The sequence below is a fragment of the Salmo salar genome, chromosome 15, assembly GCF_965601325.2.
Source record: "Salmo salar chromosome 15, fSalSal1, whole genome shotgun sequence".
In the NCBI taxonomy this organism is placed as follows: domain Eukaryota; kingdom Metazoa; phylum Chordata; class Actinopteri; order Salmoniformes; family Salmonidae; genus Salmo; species Salmo salar.
In genome coordinates this window covers 71,580,619-71,599,946 of record NC_138305.1, presented here as the reverse complement: position 1 = coordinate 71,599,946, position 19,328 = coordinate 71,580,619, and the positions used below count along the sequence as shown (strand labels likewise).

Below are 19,328 nucleotides of genomic sequence, written 5' to 3'. Positions count from 1 at the left end.
TGTGTGTGTGTGTGTGTGTGTGTGTGTGTCAGGGCTACTCACAGCCTCCACTAGGCTGTTAGCACTGCCTCTGTTCTGGTGGTACTGCCTGCGGTATTCTGGTGGGATCTGGAGCTGTGAGGGGGAGTAAGTACGGCTTAGGGGGGCTTCTGGGGCGTCAGTGTACCAGGTGCTCCTTCTCACAGAGCCAGGGGTGCTACTCACACTGCTCAGCCCACGCCAGTCCACCTGGATGAATACAGACACATGAATCCACACGTTTACGTTCACACATGTACAGTATCTCTCAATACACTCAGCCATTTCTTATCACACACCAACACATGCACACACACACACACACACACACACACACACACACACACACACACACACACACACCTGGATAAGGGGTGTGTAGTAATGGGAGTGGTCCCTGCTGCTGGGGGAGACGGGGGGCGTGGCCCAAGAGCGTAGAGAGTGTGATGGAGAGAGACGCTGGACTCTGCTGGAGTCCAGGCCAGCCACCGCCATCACCTTGGCAACAGATTAATGAAGGGGTTAAAGGGGGTCAAACCATACCTTTATTCTATTGCCTAGATGAAGACTGGTGCATATTGTATGTGTAGTGAGTCCTGTCTAGCATATTTCGGTGCATATAAGGGTAAGCATCAGTTTGGTTGTGTGTGTTTGGTTCAGTGGTACCTACCTGCTGCTGCAGCAGATGCAGGGGTAGAGCTGTTCGAAGGGGAATGGAAGGGGTCAAGGGGATGTCATCGTCTTGGCTGCTTTGTTTCCGCAGACAATGAAAGTTGAATGAGGGTCTGTGGAGGGCTAGAGGTTCAAACACAAGAGACCCTTTTTTGTTACAGCTATGGGTCGTAATTACAAGTGTTACATCATCCTCTTTATCAGCCAATCAGTGACCAAGGGACCTCACCCTGGGGTGTAGAGGGGAGCAACCATCGCTTCGGCGACCGCCCACCATCCTGGTAAATGGGTTGCTGGTGGTCATCACAGAGACTGTCCGGTTGATACTCCTTATGGGACATCCTGAACAACAACATCATCAATAAACAACCACCTTTGTCAACAGCAGGAACAGTAGAGGACGTAGTGGTTTCCATGGTGATACCTGTCTTTGTGCAACATGATGTCATCCTCCTGGTACTCTTCCCCGCTGAAGTATTCTCCAGAGCCCCTGTCATCATCACTGTCTGCCCTCCCTGGCTCCTCTCTACGAGCGGTAGGGTAACGAACACCCCCTGATTCTGGCCTGAGGTCAAAGGTCAAAGGTTCAACCAGAAGTTGAGGGGCGATTGAGGAAAAAGTGACGTAACTGTACATATAGATCACAGACTAAAGCCCTGCATTTGAACGAAGATACAGATGAATTCGTCAAATGGTTTACAACCGTAATCAATAGTATATCATTCATGTTTTGGGGGGGTGTTGCTCACAGCTCATTATAAACCAACGAAAGATTGGGGTCGTTAAGGGGTGACCCAGTAGTTTCATACACATACCTAATGTAGGTCTCATAGTAGCGCCTCCTGTCCAAGCAAGTAGTGGTGAAGGGAATTTGTATTTGGGACAAGAAGGGCATGCAATAACAAAGACAAGACATAATCCGTAATGTGAGACAAACAGAAATAATAATCCGAGACATATGAAACAATAAACATGACCACCAAAAAAGGGTGAAACATCATAGAAATAACACCACAGGTAACATACTATCTACAGTGGGCGGGGGAAAGTATTTAATCCCCTGCTGATTTTGTACGTTTGCCCACTTACAAAGAAATGATCAGTCTATAATTTTAATAGTAGGTTTATTTGAACAGTGAGAGACAGAATAACAACAAAAAAATCCAGAAAAACGCATGTCAAAAATGTTATAAAATGATTTGCATTTTAATGAGGGAAATAAGTATTTGACCCCTCTGCAAAACATGACTTAGTACTTGGTGGCAAAACCCTTGTTGGCAATCACAGAGGTCAGTCGTTTCTTGTAGTTGGCCACCAGGTTTGCATACATCTCAGGAGGGATTTTGTCCCACTCCTCTTTGCAGATCTTCTCCAAGTCATTAAGGTTTCGAGGCTGACGTTTGGCAACTCGAACCTTCAGCTCCCTCCACAGATTTTCTATGAGATTAAGGTCTGGGGACTGGCTAGGCCACTCCAGGACCTTAATGTGCTTCTTCTTGAGCCACTCCTTTGTTGCCTTGGCCGTGTGTTTTGGGTCATTGTCATGCTGGAATACCCATCCACGACCCATTTTCAATGCCCTGGCTGAGGGAAGGAGGTTCTCATCCAAGATTTGACGGTACATGGCCCCGTCCATCGTCCCTTTGATGCGGTGAAGTTGTCCTGTCCCCTTAGCATAATGTTTCCACCTCCATGTTTGACGTGGAGATGGTGTTCTTGGGGTCATAGGCAGCATTCCTCCTCCTCCAAACACGGCGAGTTGAGTTGATGTCAAACAGCTCCATTTTGGTCTCATCTGATCACAACACTTTCACCAGTTGTCCTCTGAGTCATTCAGATGTTCATTGGCAAACTTCAGACGGCATGTATATGTATTCTTGAGCAGGGGGACCTTGCAGGCGCTGCAGGATTTCAGTCCTTCACGGCGTAGTGTGTTACCAATTGTTTTCTTGGTGACTATGGTCCCAGCTGCCTTGAGATCATTGACAAGATCCTCCCGTGTGTCTGGGCTGATTCCTCACCGTTCTCATGATCATTGCAACTCCACGAGGTGAGATCGTGCATGGAGCCCCAGGCCGAGGGATATTGACAGTTCTTTTGTGTTTCTTCCATTTGCGAATAATCGCACCAAATGTTGTCACCTTCTCACCAAGCTGCTTGGCGATGGTCTTGTAGCCCATTCCAGCCTTGTGTAGGTCTACAATCTTGTCCCTGACATCCTTGGAGAGCTCTTTGGTCTTGGCCATGGTGGAGAGTTTGGAATCTGATTGATTGATTGCTTCTGTGGACAGGTGTCTTTTATACAGGTAACAAACTGGGATTAGGAGCACTCCCTTTAACAGTGTGCTCCTAATCTCAGCTCGTTACCTGTATAAAAGACACCTGGGAGCCAGAAATCTTTCTGATTGAGAAGGGGTCAAATACTTATTTCCCTCATTAAAATGCAAATCAATTTATAACATTTCTGACATGCGTTTTTCCGGATATTTTTGTTGTTATTCTGTCTCTCACTGTTCAAATAAACCTACCATTAAAATTATAGACTGATCCTTTCTTTGTCAGTGGGCAAACGTACAAAATCAGCAGGGGATCAAATACTTTTTTCCCCCACTGTATGTATCATCCGTGTGTAGAGTAGATTTGGTGATGATTCCTTGCAGTAAGAGATGGTCAGATGATATAAAGTATTGTGATGAATAAGAAAGGTAGGTGGATGGATACAGAGGAAACCGGGAGCGGTGAGGTCAGGTGGTCATGAATGAATGGGTCTGGAGTGTGTGTGTGTGTTGCTGATAAATACACACAAATCCAGGATTTTGACATGAAGAGCTCTTAGGCTCTATTCAATCCGTATCGCTGAAGTTCCTCGTTGCAGTGTGATTGAAACTGAAAGGCAATGTTCCCGCGTTAGGGTTCACGGTGAATGCTGCATATGTCGGCTTAATCTGATATTTATTTTACATTTCTATTGCGCAATCGGTAACGCTTCAGCTAGATAGATTGAATAGAGGCCCTAGTGGTGCATGAATTAATGGCACTGAAAATATCCATTCTATGGGTGTCAGGGTAATGGAGTAAAAAGTAACTTATTATTCTTTAGGAATGTAGTGAAGTAAAAGTAAAAGTTGTCAAAAATATAAATATTAAAGTAAAGTACAGATACCCCCCAAAACTACTTAAGTAGTCCTTTAAAGTATTTTTACTTAAGTACTTTACAACACTGGTGCTCCACAGCTCCTAGACATTACGCAAGCAGGTAACCAGTGTGCTCATCACACATGAAATCACCACTAAAATAATCAACTAGTTTATTACCAGCATTGAATGACTACTGCATTAAAGATGGAGAGAACCATAATAATTTTTTTTGGGGGGGGGGCTCATCCCAAGTGGCGCAGCGGTCTAAGGCACTGCATCTCAGTGCTAGAGGCATCACTACAGACCCTGGTTCAATTCCAGGTTGTATCACAACCGGGCTGTGATTGGGAGTCCCATAGGGCGGCGCACAACTGGCCCAGTGTCGTCTGGGTTAGGGTTTGACCGGGGTAGGCCGTCATTGTAAATAAGAATTTGTTCTTAACTGACTTGCCTAGTTAAATAAAAGAGACCTCTTTTACCAGAGAGACCTAGCCAAGAAAGAAGAATCTTAAGTTACCTTGCAGATTGGACCGTGGTGTGGGTGTCGAAGTCAACAATCTTGCGGTGCGAGCTGGAAGAGGGTGCCCCATTAGTGGACGGGTACTCACGGCGAAGACAGCGGCGCTGCCCCCCGTTGGTCAGGGAGGGCATAGGGTGCACGTTGGCATTGTTAAGGTTGGCGTTTGAGGATATGGGGGATTTGGGGTAGTAGTAGTTGTTGTACCAGTGGGGTTCGCCTGCCCTCTCCTCAGAGCCGACCTGGGAGGGCTCCAAGGAGGCGTGGCAGGAAGGCGGAGGGACCTGGAGGGGCCGCTGAGTGACGTTTGTCTGGTGGGCGGAACCCCGGTGGTCCCCGTTAACGTGATTGGTGTGGTTGGAGAAGATCACGCCGTTCCTCTGTAGAGACAACATTGTCAGAACCGACAGTACAAATTACCATAATAAACACAGTGACTAAACTTAACCACTGGTTTTGGATCTGTCCTGGTGGCAGGGCACTTTGTCATTGAGGTCTTAATTCCAATCTTCACTAAATGATGTTCAACAGATAATGAAGGTCTATAATTAACCGTGCATTTCGTTTTTGCGCTAAACATGCTATGAAAGAGGACTGCCTTTAAAAACCACTGGGTTGAACAACTCTGTCATCTGCATGCTCTGGGTTCACAGGCAATATGAGTGTTATTGTATCGAATGGAGGGAGCTGGAAGCGAACCCGGGTCACGAGTCATGTTAGGTTAAGGTTAGGGAATGGGTTAGCTAACATGCTAAGTAGCTAAAAAGTAGTAAGTACTGTAGTGGCAGGGTGGCTAATTAGCTAAAATGCTAAAGTTGTCCATGATGAGATTCGAACACGCAACCTTTGGGTTGCTAGAAGTTTAAAGATAATGTAACTATCCTTGACATTTAGTTATGAGTCAATTAACCTGATGACAGCTGCCATGGGTGGGTTTAAGCTTACATAACCTAGCTCCCTCAGCAAACTTCACCTACTGCTAACAAGCACACTATAAACATGCAGTCCCTAACAGCCAAGCAAGCTCTTCCCAAACCGTGGGCCAACAAAGGACCTGTTTTAATAGGCACTTGATTTAGCGCACCCAGCAACCACAAACAGAGTTCGAGACCATTCCATTGGCTGTAAAAAGCGAACCCCGCCCACAAAGTGTCAGGTGAGCTAAATCAAGCGCGCTTATTGAATGAACTGGGACGGTGATTTACCCTATAAATCTCGTCGCCGTCTTCTGCGTTAATGTCTACAAGGCCCTCGTCTTGCAGGTCACATGATATAACTCGGCGGATTTCAGGCCCAATATCATGCAGTGTGCGGAGGCCGGCCTGCAATGACGACAAGAGAGCAGCTGAGCGCTGGCAGGAACACAAACACAGAGATACACGCATGTGAACTGTACACACAAAGACCCTCAGACCAGACATACAGGTGCTTTGTAAAGCTATAGATAATGCAGCTAATGCAGGGTGTGTACACAGCACTGTTCTCTATCTCTCATAAGAAAAGGGATAGTCTGCAGCTGTAAGCATGGCCAGAGGTGAAATAGCAAAGTGCAGGCCAGAGAATTGTGTTTGTTCAGGTGCAGTGGCCTGTTGCTTTGCCGATGTCCAGTGGTGATTGGGCAAAGCACTACTCAGTGTGATTTATCGCTAACTTGCAGTTACATATTGTTTACCCTTATCAATGTGTCATTATCTTACTAAAACAGCACCCATATTTGGGTTTGTAAGTCATGTCATCAGTTGTTGTTTCAAAGGTCATTACCTTTTGAGTTCTACAGGTACAGTTGAAATCGGAAGTTTACATACACTTAGGTTGGAGTCATTAAAACTCGTTTTTCAACCAATCCACACATTTCTTGTTAAGAAACTATTGTTTTGGCAAGTCGGTTACGACATCTACTTTGTGCATGACACAAGTAATTTTTCCAACAATTGTTTACAGACAGATTACTTATAATTCACTGTATAACAATTCCAGTTTACATATACTAAGTTGACTGTGCCTTTAAACAGCTTGGAAAATGTATGGCTATAGAAGCTTCTGATAGGCTAATTGACATAATTTGAGTCAATTGGAGGTGTACCTGTGGATGTATTTCAAGGCGTACTTTGGATGTATTTCAAGGTATACCTTCAAACTCAGTGCCTCTTTGCTTGACATCATGGGAAAATCAAAAGAAATCAGCCAAGACTATAGAATTTTTTTTTTGTAGACCTCCACAAGTCTGGTTCATCCTTGGGAGCAATTTCCAAATGCCTGAAGGTACCACGTTCATCTGTACAAACAATGGTACGCAAGTATAAACACCATGGGACCACGCAGCCGTCATACCGCTCAGGAAGGAGACGCATTCTGTCTCCTAGAGATTAACGTACTTTGGTGCGAAAAGTGAAAATCAATCCCAGAACAACAGCAAAGGACCTTGTGAAGATGCTGGAGGAAACAGGTACAAAAGTATCTATATCCACAGTAAAACGAGTCCTATATCGACATAACCTGAAAGGCCGCTCAGCAAGGAAGAAGCCACTGCTACAAAACCGCCATAAAAAAGCCAAACTACGGTTTGCAACTGCACATGGGGACAAAGATCGTACTTTTTGGAGAAATGTCCTCTGGTCTGATGAAACAAAAAAAATAGCACTGTTTGGCCATAATGACCATCGTTATGTTTGGAGGAAAAAAGGGGATGCTTGCAAGCCGAAGAACACCATCCCAACCGTGAAGCACAGGGGTGGCAGCATCATGTTGTGGGGTGCTTTGCTGCAGGAGGGACTGGTGCAGTTCACAAAATAGATGGCATCATGAGGTAGGATAATTATGTGGATATATTGAAGCAACATCTCAAGACATCAGTCAGGAAGTTAAAGCTTGGTCACAAATGGGTCTTCCAAATGGACAATGACCCCAAGCATACTTCCAAAGTTGTGGAAAAATGGCTTAAGGACAACAATGTCAAGGTATTGAAGTGGCCATCACAAAGCCCTGACCTCAATCCTATAGAACATTTGTGGGCAGAACTGAAAATGCGTGTGCGAGCAAGGAGGCCTACAAACCTGACTCAGTTACACCAGCTCTGTCAGGAGGAATGGGCCAAAATTCACCCAACTTATTGTGGGAAGCTTGTGGAAGGCTACCCGAAACGTTTGACCCAAGTTAAACAATTTAAAGGCAATGCTACCAAATACTAATTGAGTGTATGTAAACTTCTGACCCACTGGGAATGTGATGAAAGAAATAAAAGCTGAAATAAATAATTACCTCTACTATTATTCTGACATTTCACATTCTTAAATAAAGTGGTGATCTTTACTGACCTAAGACAGGGCATTTTTACTAGGATTAAATGTCAGGAATTGTGAAAAACTGAGTTTAAATGTATTTGGCTAAGGTGTATGTAAACTTCTGACTTCAACTGTAGATGCAGTTAAAAATATTGACTTGTGTTACATACGGATTGACCATAATAGTGGAGTTTTGTTAGTGTTTACAACCCTAGAGGAGGTAAAATGGTACAGTCCAGTACAGAAGTTGAGACTCACCTGCAGGGCGATGGTGGAGTTCAGGCTGGTGAATGAGTTTCTTTCCACCAGGCCTTGCTCTTTGCGTTTCTTGAATTTCCTGAAGTAGTCCTGTATCAGGAAGGTGGCATAGAACTTCCCCACGGTTACCTCATCATCTGAGTGAACAGATCACACAAACGCCTCCACTGTCAGCACCGGACCACGCCGTACTCACCGTATTATCCATCATTCTTAGGCACTGTAGCTGACTTTCTAGGGATCCCTGAGCTTTGTGCAAAGCAGTCTGTGGTATATAACGTATCAAATATGAAATCAAAAAAGCTGAAAACAAAATGGGACTTTAACCAAGCACTACACTGCAGTTTGGTGTCTACCAGACCAGTGTGACAGCATCAGCGGCTTCTCAGCTCTGTACCTGGATCTGTGGTGACAGGGAACATAGCCGAGCACAGGCCTGACCTTCTGACAGACAGCCAACAGAAACTTCCAGCACAACATCAGCACACCAGTCCTCTCAAAACAACATCAGCAGCTCTACCCACTAGAGAGTATCTGTGGCATTATCAAAATATGAACAGATCTGAAACATAGAATTTTAAACAACAAAGAGACACTAGCCTCAACTCAATACAGTCACAACCTTATATTCACAATCACATCTCACTAAAGTCTACCACACAGCTAGCTACACATCCAACTACAGTACTGCTGTTATTACCTAAGGCTTAGTTAGCTACAGTACAGGGATACCGCCACAGTTAGAAGCATCTAACAAGAAGACTACAGCAGAGAGACTAGTATATCTAAGCTGTGAAAAGCGACGCGCAGGCCAGGGAAGCAGTAGAGAACAGAGGAAGCAGCGGTCTGTGTCACTCAGCTAGCTAGTAAGCAGACTGGGGACATAAGGCACAGGAGAGAGCGGCAACAATAGTTTCATGCCACCGGCCAAAAACAGAACTGCTGCAGGAAATTCCGGACGGCAGAGAGAGAGAGAGAGAGAGAGAGAGACTAGGGAAGAGGAGGGAAAGGAGGAGGGAAAGCTGTGGAGAAGAGAAGCTTAGCCAGAAAGAGAGAGAGTCCAAGATGAGTTAGTAGTTATAGCAGAGTATGCAGTGCTAAAACGAGCCAAGCATCAGAGCCAAAGCATCAGAGCCAAAGCATCAGAGCCAAAGCACAAAGCATAGTGCAGCAAATGACAACTAGGAAAATAAAATGAACACGACGAATAGGGGTGGGTTGCAGCAAACTAGAGAACAGTGAAAACATCACAGGTTGGTCAACACCAGCACAGCATGACACCATAGACTGTTTAGGACAGTACGGCTCAGGACAACCAAGTGGGAGACAACAAAAGAACACACAGCAAAACAGCTGAGCATGGCATTGCACAGAAACACATGGGTGCTGTGAGTCCGCGTCCTAACCGGAATCATATTCCCTCCCTTCCTATAAAGAACACTACTAAGTGCACGAGAAAGTGAATAGGGTGTCCTATCAGATTGAACCTGGCCTGACTATCAATAGGGAGCCCCAGAGTCAGGCTGCAGTGAGCATTTTCAGGGTCGCTGTCAATAATGGCCTGGCTGTGACCCCACTCTCTGAGGGTGTCGTAACAAAACAAAAAAACATTTCCATTTCACACTACACACTTGTACAGGTTACAGACTTATAGGAGCACCCCCGATTTGACCTTTGATATGAGCACACTCGGTGTGGATGGAAAGATAAGAGTCAGATAAGGTGAGTTTCTCTGAACTGAAGTGACTGTCTGCTCCTCTTATCTGATCCCGCTCTTATCTGTGGTCAAACGACTAGGCTTTAACATCTATTGACACATGAAAACAGGAAGAGAGGACTCGACTGCCTGTCAATAATTAGTCTACGCAAACTGTTTCACTAAGTCAGCATTACAATGGATCACTAATGTCAATGAATGAGTTGATCCTTAAGGTGGGACTGCTAATAGCTTATGCTGTTAGCGATCCATGTATCTCTATGCAACAAGTCCCATGAATGTATTGTGTGTAATACCACTGCTGAGGGAAAGCTTTGTCGCAGGTCAGCCTGGAGTATAGGATTGCCACCCTGACCTCACACACACAGTGCACAAGCAATTACACTGCTTATGCATGTGCGTCTGCACAGCGCATTTGTATGTTTAAAGTGCACATACCAAATGAGTGTGGGTGCGCAGGGCAGTCTGCCACATCTCTGTAGCCAGGCTAGCCATGAGGTAACGCTACATCTACCGTCCAGTTACTGGAGACAGACGTCACAGAGGCTGGAGCCATTCTACTGACCACCAGCAGGGGGCACCACTTGGTCCAGCAGCTTCATGCTGGTCCTCTTCCAGATCTTCTTGATGACCGCTCGCAACTCCTCATTGGCCTGCTCCAGGTTGCCTAGGAAATCAAACACTCTGTAAATGTGTTGGACCAATCAAACTAGCCATTTAGCGGGCCACTGCATAAGAGTATTTAGAGAACATTCTGAGAAACTGTATGACGACTGTGTCCCACAGACTGCGTGTTCTCATTAAGACGTCGTCACTGTGTCAGCTCCCAGCAGCACCCTCTTGTGGCTACAGGCAGTACTACATCCCCTACTATAAAAGGTAGTGTAATTTTTTTACCTTTATTTAACTAGGCAAGTCAGTTAAGAACAAATTCTTATTTTCAATGACGGCCTAGGAACAGGAACTGCCTTGTTCAGAGACAGAACGACAGACTTTTACCTTGTCAGCTCTGGGATTCGATCTAGCAACCATACGGTTACTGGCCCAACACTCTAACCACTAGGCTACCTGCCAAGGTAGTGTAAAATACCAAGCTCGCCTATCCTCAAAGGTGAATGTCCACTTCAGCTGGTGCTGCGATGACCGCACTGCTCACCTTCGGTCTTGATCTTCAGAGCAGTCCTCACCAAGGCAAACAGGGTGGCGTTAAACATGACCGTGCCATCACTGTTCAGGGGCATGTTCATGGCAACCAATCTCTGAAAGGAGTTACGGTTATGCAACGTGTGAGTTAACCAGGGCAAGATTGAGCCCACAAAAATGAACACCTTGTGTAAAATGTGTGTGTAACGTGTGTAGTGTTTGTGCTGTGTGTTGAATACAATATGTGCGTTTGTGTGGGTGCATAAGCACACCTTGCAGGCCACTCTGTGTGGACACAGCTTGCCAAAGCCTAGAGGAGGCTGGATGCGTCTCAGCAAGGTAACCACATCCAGATGCTTTATCCTGCCCCTGAAAGAGACAGAAACACCAACACTGACAGCAACACACTCCTGACAGCAACACGCCTGACAGCAACACACTCCTGACAGCAACACACTCCTGACAGCAACACACTCCTGACAGCAACACCAAATACAGAATCAACACAGTGAGAACTAATGTAGATGAATGACTGCAGGTGTTTGTGTGTGTGTGTGTGTGCGTGCGTGCGTGCGTGCGTGCGTGCGTGCGTGTGTGTACTGTATGTCCAGATGTTATTGCATACTCACTTAGCCTCAGGGTCGTACTCAGACCAGATCCTTTTAAACTCATCCAGGTGGTGAGGGCCCAGAATGGACCAATCACGCGTCAGATAGTCAAAGTTATCCATGATGACAGCCACGAACAGGTTGATGATCTGAAACAGAGGTTGTAAAACACTGGACGTGCTTAACTACTCTTGTGGGGACCAGAAGTCGCCACAAGTATAGTAAACAAACAAAAATTGGACCAACTGGGGAAATGTTGTTAGTCCCTACAAGGTCAAATGCTATTTCTAGGGGGTTTAGGGTTAAGGTTAGAATTAGTGTTAGGGTTAGAATTACGGTTAGGGTTAGGAGCTAGGGTTAGTTTTAGGGATAGGAGCTAGGGTTAGGTTTAGGGTTAGGGTTCGTTTTTTGGGTTAGGGTAAGAGTACGGTTAGGGTTAAGGTTAGGGTTTAGTGAAAATAGGATTTTGAATCATCGGACGGTCCCCACAAGGTTAGCTATACAAGACTTTGTGTGTGTCTACATGCTGTGTGTATGTGTGTGTGTGTGGGACCAGGAAGGCGCAGAGCATGTAGAAGCTGATGAAGTAGATGATGGCGAATCCGCTGCCACAGGTTCTCTCCTCTCCAGGGTTGTAGTCTGACTCGGAGTCACACAGCTTCCCTGGCAGACATGCCAACATGATCTCCTGCCACACCTCACCTGTAGCACACCTGAGAACATTCAAGTCATATTATAACCCCAACACTACCACAACTATTCACCATCCATAACTGCACACACGTACGCTTGCTCTGATGCCAAACTTGTCCCTAGCACACCACAATATGATGACACATAATACACAAACTAGTCACACACTCTCACACACACACACACACACACACACACCTGAAGAGCATCAGGACAGCTTGAGGAAAGGTCTGGAAGTTGTTGTTGTGGTTTATCTGTGTGCCGTCTACCATGGCGATCTTTCCAAACACCTGAAACAAACAAACACAATGTGTTCGGAAGAAACCTGGAAGTCCTGGCGATAAGCTAATCATAATGTCAATTCAAAGAGAAATGTTTGTCAGTTACCTGCATTCCGATAACAGCGTAGATGAAGAATAACATGGCTATCAGGAGGGCAACATAGGGAAGAGCCTAGGAATGATTGCGAAGAGAGAGAAAGACCGTTTCAGGAGTGTGTTCAGACTCAGGAAGAGAAGGTGCACCTTCACCTGTACGGTTTCAGTCTGACCCGTATGACTCCTCTGTCACCCCGAGCGGATTATTCTCTCACCTGGAAGGACTTGATGAAGGTCCACAGGAGCGTTCGGATGCCCTCCCCTCTGCTGAGCAGCTTGACCAATCGCATGACCCGAAACAAGCGGAAGAATGTGATGGAGATGCGAGCGCTGTCCTCTGTGTTCTGAGACAGAGAGAGAGAGGGAGACAGGAGGTGGAACCTCCATAGGACTGATGGTGCTGCTTTAACACACAGCTAGGAGCAGGCCAGAGATCAACACCCAGTTTGTGTGGTGGGGGGGAGGGGGGGGTGCACGTCAGTGCATGTGTGTACGCATTCAGGTAGAGGAACATGCAACAGTCCTTGACTTGTGTGAACGCAATGCATACACAGCCACAAACATACAGTAGCCACCCAAGACAAGTGTCCCCACTCCTAAGAGTCATACAGGGACGTGTCTCCAGACTCGGCGGGAGTGTCCAGACACATGCTTCGTTGGATGACTGCTTTAAGACACAGGCAAAACCACAGCATCTACGTGATCCCAGGTCAAACATGAACAAAGGGACACAACAAAAAACACTGATAATGAGACGACTATCAACACAAACAAGATCCCAAGTCAGAACTGATCTTGTCCACGGTACCGGGCCACAAAACAGGCAAGACAAAAATCCTCACTAAAGAATATCATTCAGAACATATTTCATTCCAAACGAACGTGACGACATGACTGACAACAGAAACAGCTCTGTGCTGAGACGGTGACGATGATGAGGAAGAGTGGGGTAGTGGAAGGGGCTTCTTACCCCTGGCTCCACAATCACCTTCACCACTGGCAGGGCCTTGAGACCAAAAAGTCTGGGTTAACCACTAACAACTTGACTGCTTCATCACTCATATCACTGATGTCATCAATTAGTCGTTGACATTGTTATTGGCATAATGACTTAACTGCTTCACAATGTCATTAGATTTCTTCAGCGTCGATTCAATCAACCCAGCAAAATATGATCGTAACTTCTTCAATACAACTCAGGAATCAGAAAACATCCATAACAGACATGTTACAGTAAGCAACAGTATCGACCGGACACCATCATCTTTGCCTCTCATGCCAAGCAGAATCACAATAACTTAGCACAGTATGACCACAGTAGCACGGTCGGGTACATAAAAACGTGCCCTTCAGTTCTACACAGGTGAAGAAGGAAAACTGTGATCTGTACCAGATAACGAGTAGGTCCCACAAACACGAACTCGGTTGAATATTTCAATCATTAAAGTAAATATCCAATGTGATTGTCACTCACTGGTCAAACACATTTATGAGACTACGTTTCAAGATGACTAACCTGACTAGTAGAAATATATTGTTTCACTTAGCTTACTTACCATGTAAGTAAGACACTGTGTTTCTTTGTGTATGTGTGTAAGGCCGTGTGTGTGTGTGTGTGTTTAGATTTGCGTTCCAAACAGAAGAAAAGACAGAGCCACACAAACTTCGTGATGACACAGAGTTACAGAACAGCACCAAGCGTGGATCACTAATCTAGATAACATATTGGAGGGAGGCATTGCAATAACCCTTAGAGCAGTGGTATTCAATCTTTTTCAGCGGGGGACCCAATTTTTTTTTCCATTTGAATTTCTGGTGAACCCACCACACCCCAAATCTAATGACACAACCTTAAAAATCGGTACATTTCGATTTTTACATTAAAAAAATTCAATTCATTACATTTTCATCCCTCTAATCAAAATGAAAAGAAACCAATCAATACATTTACTCAATTTAATTACATTTTCAACTTTTATATACTGTCCCATACAATAATCTGTACTGTTAATATTTAGTAATTTTATAACAAATAAAAGTTTATTTGTATCTTTTTTGGCCCCACTGCAATTCCCCAGTGACCTCGACTTTGAATACAGCTGCCTTAGAGTGTTTCAAAACTATCCTATCATTATAAAATCGTATAAATCTGTTGTCATCACATTTATAGACATCACATACCACATTTTGATCTCCAAGGATCATAGGGTTGCATTCATGATTATCAATGCTACTAAACAGCTAGATAGAGCAACAACTTTCTAAAGAGCTACCTACCATAGTTAATTAACATGTCTGGGACATGAAACAATTTTGAGATCTTGAATGTAGCCCTGATGTTATTGCAAGGCATTCCCTCCAATAGTGCTACAGGACAAGTGACATGAAGATGGCTACTTACATTGATCTCTGTGATTGCAATGTCAACGACGCTACCGACAACAATTAAGGCATCAAACGTGTTCCATGCATCAGCGAAATAGTGCTGTAAGCGCCAGCCCACGGACACAAAGAGAAGAGAACAGAGAGAGAACAGAAGCAGAAAGAGAAGGATAGAGATATGTGAAAATACACATGAGTTAAGACATGAAAGAATACAGTAAGAAGTAGAAAAAGCGTCTGAGTGGCACTGTCTGTGAGAATACAAAGCGGCCGGAGGTACCTTAATTGGGGAGGACGGGCTCATAGTAATGGCTGGAATGGAATTAATGGAATGGTATCGAACACATCAAACACATGTGTTTGATACCATTCCATAAACTCCATTCCAGCCATTGTTATGAGCCGTTCTCCCCTCAGCAGGCTTCTGTCATGCATACCTCTAAGTAGCCCAACTTATACATATGAAACAGTGAATGAAGTTCTTCTGACTATGATCTGTTATGAACCCTCTATAAGATATTATACGTTTCTCACTGATACAGTGCCTACACAGTGCTGAGTAACTGGCCACCATAGACCTAGACCCAACACCAGTCCTGACCAGGGATCATCTCCTAAATTCAGCCGCGGGCCGTTTTTTTCTTGAGCGGACGGTCAGGGGGCCGGAACATATTTACAAATAATGTGTAGACTGCAAATTGACCGCAAGAAGCCCAAACAGATATAATATTTGACTAAAACATAATCATTTCAAACCTTGCTTACATTTGTATATGATCACGTGTGCCTCTATCATGCGTGGAAGTACTTAGAAACAGATTTCTCAAATACAAATCACTTGGAGTTGATTTCCTGGTGTTTTCATTTTATTTTTATGTCCAAAAATGAAGATGCCCCAAAAATAAATACAAATAAATGTAGTTATTTTGTTGCTCAGAGAACATGGGGGGTGGGGGAAATAAAACCATCCGCGGGCCGTGACGCCAGTTGGGGAACCCTGATCAAGACCTATGGGTGACCAGCCCTGACAGAGGTTCCACACTAGGCCAAGGAGCCAACAGACTGGCTTTAGGAGTGAGTCTAAAAAAAGGTGAGGGAGGCAAGGAAGGAAGGAAGGAAGAGAGGAGGCAGAGAGGAGGGCAGGTCTATTACAATACTCACATCTACCTGACTGAGAATGATGTCGACTACGCTGCCGATCACCACCAGGGCATCGAAGACGTTCCAGGCATCTCCAAAATACCCCTACAGGCCAGGGTACAGAGCGCACCGCAGGGGGAGGTAGGGAGAGGGGTAGGATGGTCAGTGGAGGTTAAGAAGTAGAGAGGGAAAGGGTGAGCGGGGGGGGGGCGTGTTAAGGACAATACTACAGAGGGAAACACTTGACAGAAGGACAGGGGGATCAGAGGAGTGAGAGGGGTGAGTTAACTGGTCTATGATGCAAGCTGAGAGGCAGGCCTGACTGGCTGACTCACCCTGGGTCTGAAGGCAATCAGTTTGAGGATCATCTCCACGGTGAAGACACCAGTGAAGACCATGTTGAGGACGTCCATGGCGTAGTTGAACAGGTGGGACTGGCCATAGTGCTGAGGAAATGGAGAGAGAGAGAGAGAGAGAGAGATGGAGAGAGAGAGAGAGAGAGAGAGAGGGAGAGGGGGTCGGAGGAAGAGAGAGAAAGGGGCATTTAAGAACAGAAAGAAGGATGATGAGATGGGACTATATATATATATATATATATATATATATATATATATATATATATATATATATAAAGAGAGAGAGAGTTAACGAGTCTGACAAAATGTCACAGAACACAGAGAGACACAGAGAGACATGGAGGGACAGAGAAATAGACCCAAACACAGAGACACAGAGAGAGAACAGAGAGAGGGCTATAGAGGGCTATAGGGGACTATAGGAGGCTATAGAGGGCTATATAGGCATATAGAGGGCTTTAGAGGGCTATTTAGAGCTATATAGGGCTATATAGGCATATAAAGGGCTATAGAGGGTTATTTCAAATCAAATTTCAAATCAAATCAAATGTATTTATATAGCCCTTCTTACATCAGAAGGGCTATATAAATACATTTGATTTGATTTGAAATGTGATTTGAAATAACCCTCTATAGCCCTCTATTTAGAGCTATAGAGTGCTATATAGGCATATAGAGGGCTATATAGGGCTATATAGGCATATATAGGGCTACAGAGGGCAATTTAGAGCTATAGGGGTCTATATAGGCATATTGTGGGCTATTGAGAGCTATATAGGGCTATTTAGAGGAATAGAGGGCTATATAGGGATATAGAGGGCTATATAGGGTTATTTAGAGCTATATAGGGCTATATAGGCATATAGAGGGCTATAGAGGGCTATTTAGAGCTGTAGAGGGCTATATAAGCATATAGAGGGCTATATAGGGTTATTTAGAGCTATAGAGGGCTATATAGTGCTATTTAGAGCTATATAGGCATATAGAGGGCTATATAGGCATATAAAGAGCTACAGAGGGCTATTTAGAGCTGTAGAGGGCTATATAGGCATATACAGGGCTATAGAGGGCTATTTAGAGCTATAGAGGGCTATTTAGAGCTATAGAGGGCTATATAGGCATATAGAGGGTTATATAGGGTTATTTAGAGCTATATAGGGCTATATAGGCATATAAAGGGCTATAGAGGGTTATTTCAAATCAAATTTCAAATCAAATCAAATGTATTTATATAGCCCTTCTTACATCAGAAGGGCTATATAAATACATTTGATTTGATTTGAAATGTGATTTGAAATAACCCTCTATAGCCCTCTATTTAGAGCTATAGAGTGCTATATAGGCATATAGAGGGCTATATAGGGCTATATAGGCATATATAGGGCTACAGAGGGCAATTTAGAGCTATAGGGGTCTATATAGGCATATTGTGGGCTATTGAGAGCTATATAGGGCTATTTAGAGGAATAGAGGGCTATATAGGCATATAGAGGGCTATATAGGGTTATTTAGAGCTATATAGGGCTATATAGGCATATAGAGGGCTATAGAGGGCTATTTAGAGCTGTAGAGGGCTATATAAGCATATAGAAGGCTATATAGGGTTATTTAGAGCTATAGAGGGCTATATAGTGCTATTTAGAGCTATATAGGCATATAGAGGGCTATATAGGCATATAAAGAGCTACAGAGGGCTATTTAGAGCTGTAGAGGGCTATATAGGCATATACAGGGCTATAGAGGGCTATTTAGAGCTATAGAGGGCTATTTAGAGCTATAGAGGGCTATATAGGCATATAGAGGGTTATATAGGGTTATTTAGAGCTATAGAGGGCTATATAGGCATATACAGGGCTATAGAGGGCTATTTAGAGCTATAGAGGGCTATTTAGAGCTAAATAGGGCTATTTAAGCATATAGAGGGCAATATAGGGTTATTTAGAGCCATAGAGGGCTATATAGTGCTATTTAGAGCTATATAGGCTTATAGAGGGCTATATAGGCATATAAAGGGCTATAGAGGGCTATTTAGAGCTGTAGAGGGCTATATAGGCATATACAGGGCTATAGAGGGCTATTTAGAGCTATAGAGGGCTATTTAGAGCTATAGAGGGCTATATAGGCATATGAAGAGCTACAGAGGGCTATATAGGCCTATAGAGAGCTATATAGGGCTATTTAGAGCTATAGAGGGCTATATAGGCATATAAAGAGCTACAGAGGGCTATATAGGCCTATAGAGAGCTATATAGGGCTATTTAGAGCTATAGAGGGCTATATAGGCATATAGAGGGCTATAGAGGGCTATTTAGAGCTATATAAGGCTATATAGGACTATGTAGGCATATAGAGGGCTATAGAGGGCTATAGAGGGCTGGCAGTAGGGACTCACCTGGATCGCCAAACACAGTGTGTTGAGGATGATGAGAACGAACATGACGTACTCAAATCCAGTGGAGTTAACCACATACCAGAACTTATACTGGTAGGGGTTCTTAGGGATGTACCTCCGCAGTGGACGAGCCTTCAGAGCATACTCTACACACTGACGCTAGAGAGGGTAGAGAGAACACAGAGTTAATCAAACACACACACACACACAGACACAGACACACACACACACACACACACACACACACACACACACACACACACACACACACACACACACACACACACACACACACACACATACACACACACACACACACACACACACACACACACACACACACACACAAACACACACACACACACACACAAGGCTCTTACCTGGTTCTTGTCCAGCTCACAATTCTTGTACTCTTTCTCTCCCTGCTCCTGGAAGGTGACGATGACGAAACCGACAAAGATGTTCATCATGAAGAAGGCGATGATGATGATGTAGATGATGAAGAAGATGGAGATCTCCACGCGGTAGTTGTAGATGGGACCCATATTCTCTCTGTTGGAGTCGATGGCCTTGTAGAGCAGACTGAGCCACAGAAACAAACGCACACTAATCATTGAGACGCTTCGTCAAAATGAA

General features: G+C 44.5%; 1 protein-coding gene across 2 annotated transcripts in view; it reads right to left on the bottom strand.

The window, feature by feature from the left end:
• The window catches only part of LOC106571974 (voltage-dependent L-type calcium channel subunit alpha-1D), an 86,770-nt gene that overhangs the window by 2,476 nt on the left and 64,966 nt on the right, over window positions 1–19,328 (bottom strand). Inside the window, exons 26-46 of one of the 2 annotated variants that reach the window (XM_045695967.2) lie at window positions 19,073–19,274; window positions 18,693–18,851; window positions 16,280–16,390; window positions 15,966–16,049; window positions 12,638–12,766; window positions 12,433–12,498; window positions 12,244–12,335; window positions 11,906–12,065; window positions 11,374–11,501; window positions 11,017–11,113; window positions 10,758–10,860; window positions 10,167–10,268; window positions 7,885–8,021; window positions 5,551–5,667; window positions 4,346–4,725; window positions 1,506–1,532; window positions 1,115–1,255; window positions 920–1,032; window positions 689–813; window positions 382–516; window positions 43–228 (exon numbers count right to left, since the gene is read on the bottom strand). In XM_045695967.2, the coding sequence (XP_045551923.1) occupies window positions 43–228; window positions 382–516; window positions 689–813; window positions 920–1,032; window positions 1,115–1,255; window positions 1,506–1,532; window positions 4,346–4,725; window positions 5,551–5,667; window positions 7,885–8,021; window positions 10,167–10,268; window positions 10,758–10,860; window positions 11,017–11,113; window positions 11,374–11,501; window positions 11,906–12,065; window positions 12,244–12,335; window positions 12,433–12,498; window positions 12,638–12,766; window positions 15,966–16,049; window positions 16,280–16,390; window positions 18,693–18,851; window positions 19,073–19,274 (2,794 nt within the window). The remainder of the gene's footprint in view (window positions 1–42; window positions 229–381; window positions 517–688; window positions 814–919; window positions 1,033–1,114; window positions 1,256–1,505; window positions 1,533–4,345; window positions 4,726–5,550; window positions 5,668–7,884; window positions 8,022–10,166; window positions 10,269–10,757; window positions 10,861–11,016; window positions 11,114–11,373; window positions 11,502–11,905; window positions 12,066–12,243; window positions 12,336–12,432; window positions 12,499–12,637; window positions 12,767–15,965; window positions 16,050–16,279; window positions 16,391–18,692; window positions 18,852–19,072; window positions 19,275–19,328) is intronic. The other variant, XM_082962018.1, reaches the window with a different exon arrangement.